Raw genomic sequence first — 10,454 nt, forward strand, 5'->3', positions numbered from 1 at the left:
TTATAAATTTCCTTATGTTTGTTTCTCTTATTCAGATTGGTGTCTTCAGAGGATTGCCTTTTTTTTCGTTTTAGTTTGTATGCGGTTGATATTTGGACGTGTTAAGTGTGTAGTTGTCTAGAAGATGTTGTGTTGTATGGTTGTGTTAGACTTTTGTATATTGGTTGGATCACCTCTGAAGTGGTTCATGTGTATATATTATTTCTTGTTGAAGTTGTCCATATCTGACTCATTTTAAAGTGCATGCATTTTTCAGCTCTCACAACAAAGAAGGAAGGAAAAAAGTATTGTTTTCCATAATTATTGGACCAAATAGGAGAACATGTGGCACATTTTTTTATTTTTTTATTTTTTATCAGCAACATGTGGCACATATAAAGGAGTGGAACTTACTTAGACCCTTTTTGGTTCATTTTTTGTCTGATTTCCTATCTCTCCTCTTGAAGAACAATTTTGAATCATTTAGAACCAACTTCCATGACTATTGTTTCCCAATCTAACCCCATGATTTGAATACTTCTTGGGTAGATATTTGAATCATTTTTTACTATATACAGAAAAGTCAGAAATTGTATATAAAATACTTTAGAATTTTCTTACTCTTATTTACATATAGTGTAGAAGAAATAAGACTTTACCATTTTCCTTTCTACTAGTATTTTCACTTTCTGCAGAATTCAGCAAATGTTGTAGTGATTTTAGAGAGGATGAGTTGTTTCTGAATGTTGGATCAGGAATTCATGTACATTTTTTTTTATCGGCAAAGAATAAATTTAAATTAACATGAACACTTTAGGGATGTCTCAACCCTTATACAAAAACCAACACCCACACGAATAACACAGACAACAGAACCAACAATTTCAATCATGAACAACACATGTTTTTTAGGTGCCGCTATAGCTGTAGAATTATGCAGCAAACATGCATAAACATGGCACTAAAATACCATAAACTGTAGAATAAAGAAGCGATTATGCATCTCCCTTTCCTTTATGTACCTTTGACCAATGATCACTTATATTCCTTGCTCAAATTCGACTTCAGATGCTGCATAATTAAGCACTATAATCAGATCCACTCACCTTGGTCGTATCAAACATCTTGTTTGATTAAGTGGTTCCAGGAGAGAAATTATAGCATCTACTTGAGCCGGCCCAATACCTGCTACCATATCTGTCATCAGGATCACCTTCTTCTTGCTAAATTTTCCTTCATCATATGCATTCTTCAATACTGCTTTATCTCCAAATTGGATTGAGCAATCCCATCACGTTCATCAACATCAGCTTCTTGAGCTCAAAGAGTTATGCTCCTTTACGTTGAATTTGTAGTGGCTCCCCTCCCTCAACCCTGCCACGCACCTTCTATGACTAAGCATTACTCACCTCAACATATTTAAGAGTTGGTATGCACGTGCATCACTTCTACTTTGGTTGCATATGGCTTAGATGCATATAGGACAACATCTTATTAGGCACACAAAAGCTAAAAATTAAAGCTTGTAGCCAACACGAGATGTTTCCACTCCTGCCAACATTCTTCTCTCGCTCCTAAAGAGCTAAGCCATATCAGTAGCAGCTAGACAATAAGCTTCAGGGTCTAAGCTCTACACATTTGCACCTTTTATGCATTATAGCTGCAGCGTTTCTTGCTTCGCTCCTTTCTTCCGCCATCCATCATACTATTCAATCTTCCTTACTTCCTTTAGTGTGGTAAGCTTCATTAAAAAATCATGCTACCTTCTTTGCCTTATCCCCACAAAATCAAAGAACCAATTCCATACTCCTGCTTAAAAAGCCTTGAATTGGCACCTCAATAGATCAATTCAGCACCCATTTTATCTGCAGAACCATTTTGACATTCTCACATTGATGCTTCTCACAAAAACATTCATCATTTCCTTCCCTTCCCCTCATTCTATTTTCCAAACAAAACAGCTGCTAGCAGGTTACCTAAAAACAGCTTGCCACTCAGATACCTCTGCCACTTTCCTTATATACTTAAATTTATAAACCTAATTGGACTTCATAGAAGTTGGGAAAATATCCTGCATTGGTTTAGGCTCTTTTGGCATCACCTTTATCCTACATACCAACATCTAGCATCCAACAACCAACGTCCACACCAAACCATCATATCCGAACCTACCGATTCTGATATATCTCCTGCAGCTTCAAGAACACTAGTCCTTCTACAAACCTCCTCTGTTTTCTATACTTGTTGCCTACTTACACAACTTCTACTATTGCATCATGTGTCTTTTGAACTACAAAGAACCAGAGCTATAAGGAGCTTCCCAAAAACCAGTACCACTACCATGGTAACAACCAGTAGCTCCTACAAAAAAAAACAGAGGTAATTAGGCCTTGAATACACCTTCACATACCCATTTCTGCTTCTATGTTCTCCACCTTCACCTACCCAAAACTACCTTCTAGAACAACAACAAAGAAAACCTCTTATGTCCCATTTCCTTTCTAGTCATAACTTTTAATGCATTGAACAGGATTCAAATGTCAATTCGAGAAAGAATAACAAAAGGATTGTGCCCTATGTTTCATCCACATCCATGATCTAAGTTGTGTTGTCTGAAAGATTTCTTCCACATCTGGTACCCCTTGCTTAAAAATAATCGTGTTCCGTTGCTCCCAAATACCCCTTTCAACAGCTACCCACAAACCTTTCGAAACCTGATTTTGCTTGACACTCAAAAAGGCCAAGTGATGAGAATCAAATAAAGGAGGCTTTTATTAAGGGAGGAAGAGGACATCCACCCTCACATTTGAAGTTCTTCCTTCTAGTCTTCTCAAAATTAAAAGAAGACATAAAATAAAGTAAGGATCAAGCCTAAAGCCAAAGAAGTCTACAAGCCGTCAAAGAATGGGGTTCAAATAAATATCTCTCTTTATAGTTTCTTTTATAAAATGTAGAATGTTTAAATATATAGTTTTTAGGAAGGTGCTTAGAGGGAAACCTTAGATACCTCTTTTGTAAAAGCATCTTTAGGCATTAGTTTAGAATTTTCTAGAAGGTGACTCTTCATGCTTCACTTTAGGTGCTAGAAGTGAGTAGCATGCAAGGGACTTTTGGTTAGCTTGTTTTGTAAGCTTCATGACCAGCCCTTGCTCCTATAAAAGGAGGGCTTAGGTCCTTCATAATGCAGATTTGGAATTTGTAGTAAAGAAACTCTCCCAATTTGGTGATTGAGTGAGTGAGATTTGATTTCTCCTCTTCCTAGTCTCATCTTGAGAGCCTTGGTTCCCTCAAGTGGCGGCAATTCACACTTATCTTGGAGCAATCACACTTCAAGTGGCGTGTTCATCAATCAAGTTCTTCATCCACATAAGTTTCCTCTCTTCTCCATTTAGTTCTTCCATTTTCATGTCCATATGAACTCTAAAACAAGTGTAGTTTCTTTTATTCGGTTCATCTTCCTTTTCTTGCATTTTTGTTCGGTTCTTTTCAATTTCTTATTGTTTTAATTCAGTTCAGTAGCTCCTTTTCATGTTTTGTTCGGTTCAGTTGCTTTCTTTAGAGTTTCAATCGGTTAATTTACTTTCTTGTTCAATTTAATCGGTTCAATTGGCAAGAAATGGGTCTTCCATGTGACTTTGGTGTTTGGTGCAAGTTTTGGTGAGTTCTTGAAACATAGAACATTGATCCATTTCTATTAAAAGTGCCTAAGCTATCTCCAACTCAAGTTGATTCCATAAAATGTCAAAGAATCATCTATATCTTGCTATTGGAATCATATCAATTTCCTCCCTATTTAAAGTTCCCCTATAAATGTACCTAAGCATATCTTCTTCTTGTGTTGACTCCCAAACAAACCTGACTCTCCTCCACCTTAACCTCCATTGCCAACCAAGATCTTCCCATACTTCTACCTCGCCCACCTTCTTCCTTTGATCCATAGATAAAGAGTACAGTCTAGGGTACAAATTAACAAGTTTAGAGTTTCCAACCCATGCATCCTCCCAGAATCTTATTATGTCCCCTAAACCAACTTTCCCTACTAATGCTTCTTGGAACCATCCGTGATCTTCTCCGTCGCCACAAACTTTACATAAGTCTCTCCACCACCAAGATTGGAAATTCACATTGGATTGACTTCGCCCTAATTTCAGGCCATATTTGGACACAAGAATATCTTTCCATTTCACTTGTTCAATGCTCACTAACCACCACTTCCATTTTGCCAACAGAACACTATTAAACGATCTGGTATCTTTAATCCCCAGCCCACCTCTCTCCAAAGGTTTGCATACATTCTCCCAGCTGACCCTGGATACCGATGTTTGCTCTTTCCCCCAAACCCGATAATTTTATTGCACACCGATGTCGGGGCTTTGAAGAAGGAGAAATAAAAAAGAGGTATTGCCAAGAAGACCGACTTAATAAGGCATATTCTTCCCCCTAAAGACAGAAATCTCCCCTTCCATGCATTTAGTTTTGCACTTATCTTATTCACAACTGGCTCCCATAACTGTTTTTTCCATGAATTACCGCCCACTTCTAACCCCAAGTATACAAAAGATATCCTCATGTAGTGCAGTTTAGAGAATTTGCTTAACACTTAAGGGAAGTCCTGTCAACATTTATACCTGCCAACTTTGATTTGTGGAAGTTAATTTTCAAGTTAGATACGAGCTCAAAGCATCTAAGTATAACTTTAATTGTGCACACGTTGGCGTAAGAATCTTCACACATGACAAGAGTATCATTCGCTAATTGTAACAAGCAAGATTCAATCTCGTTCCTACCCACCTTAACACCTTGGTGACTATTTTTATATAGTGTGCCCACTAGAGAAATAGGTTTATACTAATCGAGGTTGGTTGGGTCCCTTACTTTAGGAATATAAAGGAAGTGTTACAACCCTTAAGAAAGCATCCCATTTCTTGAAAACAAAGAATTGCTTTCACAACATCATGTTTAAGAGTATCCTAGTTATACTTAATGAAGTTAAAGTTAAACCATCCGGCCTTGGACTCTTTGAACCTTCACACTACCATATCGCTTCCTTAACTTCTTCATTTGTGACATCAGATATCATGCTCAATCTGACCTCCACAGATAAGGATTTAAACACAGCAGACCCTAAACTAACCCCGCAGTCATGAGTCGCCTTAAATTTATTTTCAAACATATTCCTAACCTCTCTTCGAACAACATTTGGGTCTTCACACCATTGATTTCCTACCTCAACACCTTTAACCTCGTTTCTAAGTCTTCTCCATCTGATTACAAAGTGGTAGTATTTTGAATTGATATCCCCGTGTTTAAACCAATTAGCTCGAGCTTTTTTCCTGTAAAGGGATTCAATCTTTTTATCAATCACCCTCAATTGACTAAAAAGCTCCATTCTTCTCAGCTTAGCAGTATCTCCAAGGTCTATGTTATTATCTTGGATATCTAAGTCCTTAATTTCCTTCACAATCCTCTTCTTATTTGTATCCAGACACCCAAACACGTCCCAGTTCCAAACTTTGAGATCATTCTTTAGACATTTCTTCTTATGTTTGAATTTAGATATACTATTTCCCTGCACCAAGTAGGAATTCCATTTGTCCTTCACCATCTTCTTGAACCTCCTGATGCCACGTGTCAATGGACCTAAAAGGTTTTGGGCCCCAATCCCTGACCAGAGATTTGACCACAATGGCAAAGTGGTCTGACACCTCCTTCAGTTCAACATATTGCTTACACGAAGGCCAATTTTGGAACCACTCCTCTGAAACAAGTATTTTATCAATTATGCATTTAGCTTATCCATTCGCTTTGTACCATGTATACTTCTTTCCTACTATTGGCATATCTAGAAGAAAGCTACTCTCAATGAAACCATTGAAGTTGTTAATCTCACTTTTTTGGCTTCCATTTCCACTAACACCCTTCCTCTCAGTTTCTCTCCTAACTGCGTTAAAATCCCCACATAAGCACCACACCTTATCTTGATATGAGCTTTTAAGGCTCATCAGCTCCTCCCATAAAGCAATCTTGTCAGACATGTTGCAAGCTGCATAAACATTAACTACAACACAATTATTCTTTAATCTTATATGTTTTTCGAAAAATAGCAATGTAGCCCCTTCCCACCACATGATTGTTATAGGTAAACGCATCTTTGTGCTACATAAATAGCGTACTCTCTGCACCACTTTCCCCTTCATTATGAATCCACCCGAAATTACAATCCCCCATATTAAGTAGCATCTAGATTCTGATAAAACAACAACTTTTGTTTCTTGCAAGCATAAGAACTCCACTCCCTCTTTAGCTATAAGATGTTTGATGTATCTTGCCTTAGTTCATAATTATCATAAAAAACCTTTTGTGATATCATCCTCGTACTTCCTCACAACTTCTTAAGATACATTAAATGGATGAGAGGTGTAAATTTCAAAGTATTTCTGATTCTTAATTATTAATTTTACCACATTGAGTGTCAGAAGTGAACATGATGTAATTTACTATTTATGAAGTAATTTTCCACTTCCACTACCTCGTTTTATGAAAAATGAAGTAATAGAAAATAATTTCATCAAACTTAATTGGAACCTTTTCCTTTTTCAAACAAGTGATTTATTATCCTTGAGAAATCTCGAACACTTACAAATTGATATTTTTTATCTATAGTTTCCTTCATGTTTAGTATTTTCACTTTCTTTTCTGCATAAATTGATTCGGATTACTTTTTCTGTTTTTTTAATTATTTTGATATTGTTTAGTATTTGAGTTATAATTTAAAATATATACCTTCTTTTAATGTAATTCCTGCTTTGTCGAAAATATAAGATATTGGATTTTGAATTCTAAAAACCAAAATCCGGCTTCAACGGAAGCGGAAGGAGGCATTTATGGGCCATACCTCGGTCCAAAAACATCTAGGTGGACTCATTCATGTACCATTTCAAAGCTAACCTCTCTGTTTCTTTCTGCACCTCCATAATTTCTTGTAATACCATATTTCTTAAAATATCAAAAAATACTTTTTATTCTATTAATTTTTTTTATTTTATAATAAATAAATAAAAAATCTAGATTATAGAATCCCCACCATATTTTATAATTCATAATGAGTTTCTTTAAAAAAAATCATTCCAAATTAGGCTGAATCTATAAGTTATTTTTGAATTATAGAATCCAAAAAATATTTATGAATCCCAAAAAAATTTGAGTTGCATAATTCAAAATGTATTTTATAAAAAATAAAATATTCTGAATTGTATAATTCAAAAATAGCTTTTAAATTCGACCACTCCAAATTTTTGTAAAATAGAAAAAATACAAAATTATATTATATTATTTTCTCACACCTGCTGGGAGAAGCTATGGAGGTGCTGAGAAATAGTTTAAGATATATATACATATAATACTTTTTAAGAAATATTATATATTGATATTATACAGTATACTTTTGCAAATGTTATTTAAAAGGGTTAATTTTTTTGTACATTCATAGTTGGCTAATAAAGAAATTAGTATCTTTTAAAAATCATTACTGATACGCAACATTAATAAATAATATGTAAATTTGATTTTAAAAGTAAGTTCAATGTTTTTGAATTAATAGATTGGCATATAATCATCTTCATCATATATGTATGCTAAGACATAACATTGTCAAACTTAGCATGTCACCAACATTAATAATTATCATAAAATTCACATAGTAAATATCAAAATTACTAAAAAAATTAGAAATATCTATCAAAAAATTATTTCATTTTTATTTAAAATTATCCCTCAGTTTTTTTATTAAATATGCGCATTTAAGGAATATAAAAATAACAAATGCAATTTTAACATTTTAAAATATTTACTACAAGAAAATCACGAAATAAAAACTAATTTTAGAAAAAATTAATAATTAGTTGCTATAGTGACTAAATTATAAATTTTTTTAGAGATTAAGTTTTTTTTTTATGGTTTCTAAACAAAAGATTTAAAAATTAGTATCTAATTAACCACCAAGGTGTTTGTTACTAAATTTATAATCTAAATAATTGGTAGTTAAAATATTGGTTACTAATTAGATACTAATTTAAAAATTATTTAACAGTAATATAAATTAATCTATAAATAAATAAAAATTAGTCTTTAAAATAAATTTTAATTTAATTTTTTATAATAATTAATTAATTTTTTTTCTAAAATTAATTTTTATTTCATGTTTTTTTTTATCATATTTTTTTATTTACTATAAAATAATTTAAATTTAATTTTTAGAAAAATATGTTTGTATTATTAGGGAGAAAACCAGCAGAACTCAAAGATTTCTGAAAGCAGTTTTGACTACTTGCCCCACCCTACTTCTGAATAGGGTCCACCATTCAATGATTCTGATCACTTGCAGAGACCACGTACCAATCAAGAAAATTTATTATTTCTACCATAAAGTCAAATAAAATTAAATCATTCAAATTTCATATATACAATACTTTCAATTCTTAATTCCTGCATCAAGCTTATTTTTAAGAAAATAATTTGGTAGTCATATTCCAATTATATTTCCAAAAAAATATTTTCTAAAACATAACTAAAAATTTAAATATTTTTTAATATAAATATATATTTGCCCCTATTTTGCTACAAACTAATTTTGATATTTAAATATTAAAAAAGTTAGATGAAGGTTTTTTTTGTATTGACTAAGAAGTGAGATTAGAATGAGGACATGATATATACAATCCCAAAGTTGCCTGAGCAGGACCACTTCATTTTCATCATTTTCATTGTCATTTTCATTTTCTAACCTTAATAGGACAAAGGTGTTGATACCACATTTGTATTGCCATACCAATGCATGCTCCAACAATTAATAAATAAATAAATATATTCATCTTCTATATGATAACCTGAACACACACAGTTACCAACTTGCAAACAATATCCCTTCGAAATGTGCAATTCAATATAAAAATAAATGTCATTATGATGCATTAAAAAATTTTAAATCTAATTTAATTTTATAAATTAACATTGTTTCAATAAAAATAAATTCGAGATGTACAATTTATAAAAAATGGTATGTTTTCAGGAAACGAGCTTTTAGTTGATTTTGATGAGAAGGGGAGGTTCATCTGCACAAGATTTTGTGATGTTTAAGTTAGTAAAAATACAAAAGTAAAGATAAATTTTTAACATATAGCTAAGAGTAGTATAAAATAGAGTTTAATGTGTTCCCATGATAGAGTAATAATCTATTTATAGATCTTTTTTGACTCAGACTATTAAGGAAAGCATTGAATGGTTATCATAAATGAATTTTATAACAATCCTTATTCGTAATTGAGAGTATATACAGACGTATAAGATGAGATTTACATTCACTTATATACATGTTGTCAAACTTGTGCATGTGACTCTTTATTTATAGGTGGTTTGATGATAAGATCAATAAATTTTCAAATAAATTTTAAATAATTCTAATATCATATTAAAGATGAATTTTAAATCTAATTCAATCTTATAAAACCGACTTATAAAATAAAATTTCTATCCACTCCTATACTATATACTATAAATACTATAAAATGTATTAACACTATAAATACTATAAAATGTATTAATGCATTTATGTGTAATTGACGAAGAAGAACCAACTCAATCTAATCTTGTAAAGCTACGTAGGGGACCTCACATTCTTTGCAGAACTGCATGGCGGTTGATTTTTTTTTTTGATTTTTTTTCCATTTTCTGAAGCATTTTCATTATAATTTCATATAAATCGGTTAGGATTTGATGCATGCAGTTTGATAGGTTTCATCTCAGAATCCTTCTTATCGTTTTTGCATGAATGCCATGTCAAAGATCTTCTGCAACTTCTTTGTTTTCTTCTCCCTCTATCTTATCTTTTTATTTTTTACCTTCTTTTCATCTCTCTCTTACCTACACTCACCTACATTACATCATTATTTACCTTTTTTTTTTATCTAATTTCATTCATGTTTTGTAATATAGTTAAATGATAAATCTAATATTTCAAAAACCAAGTTGAATTATATTTTATGAAAAAACGTGATATCATCATATTATTTTAAAATATAGTTTAGAAATCTCATAACAAATTAAATTAAATTCTACAGTTATAATTTTAGTTTACAGTTCATGTATAATATTAAAATTAATATGTTACCTCGATAAATGAGATTCACATAATAATCTCATAACATATTCTTCAAGTCTTAACACCCAACCAAATTATAATAATTTCACCACATTTAACTCTATTTTTTTTATTTTCATAAATATGTATTTGAATTTTTATTTTTTGACGCGTTCAGTCGTTTCCCTTTCAAGTGATACTAGGATGAAAGGAACAGTGTAAAAAAGTTAAAAGTGATTTTAACCTAAAACAGCTTTTACGGTGGTTGGTAAGTGATTGGTTGATAGCAGTAACGTTCCATCAATGGTGTAAAGCGTTATTAATGCTAACTTCGAGGGTC

General features: G+C 32.2%; 1 protein-coding gene across 1 annotated transcript; it reads right to left on the bottom strand.

The window, feature by feature from the left end:
- Positions 1–5,011: 5,011 nt before the first annotated feature.
- Positions 5,012–6,207, bottom strand: LOC137822466 (uncharacterized). The gene is made up of 3 exons (XM_068627352.1): positions 6,153–6,207; positions 5,791–6,022; positions 5,012–5,687 (listed from the first exon to the last, which is right to left on the bottom strand). Exons 1-3 carry the CDS (start codon positions 6,205–6,207, stop codon positions 5,012–5,014), a joined length of 963 nt encoding a protein of 320 aa, XP_068483453.1.
- Positions 6,208–10,454: the final 4,247 nt, after the last annotated feature.

The sequence above is a fragment of the Phaseolus vulgaris genome, chromosome 9 (genome assembly GCF_051622355.1).
Source record: "Phaseolus vulgaris cultivar YP4 chromosome 9, ASM5162235v1, whole genome shotgun sequence".
Lineage (NCBI taxonomy): Eukaryota > Viridiplantae > Streptophyta > Magnoliopsida > Fabales > Fabaceae > Phaseolus > Phaseolus vulgaris.

What these genes read in the sequence shown, in the direction of transcription:
- LOC137822466 (XM_068627352.1), bottom strand. Translation starts at nt 6,207, where the DNA reads ATGGGGGATTGTAATTTCGGGTGGATTCATAATGAAGGGGAAAGTGGT. An exon ending in AGGGGAAAGTGGTGCAGAGA is followed by an intron (nt 6,023 to 6,152) that starts GTACGCTATTTA and finishes ATGTTTATGCAG; the next exon opens with CTTGCAACATGTCTGACAAG. An exon ending in GTAGGAAAGAAGTATACATG is followed by an intron (nt 5,688 to 5,790) that starts GTACAAAGCGAA and finishes GTTGAACTGAAG; the next exon opens with GAGGTGTCAGACCACTTTGC.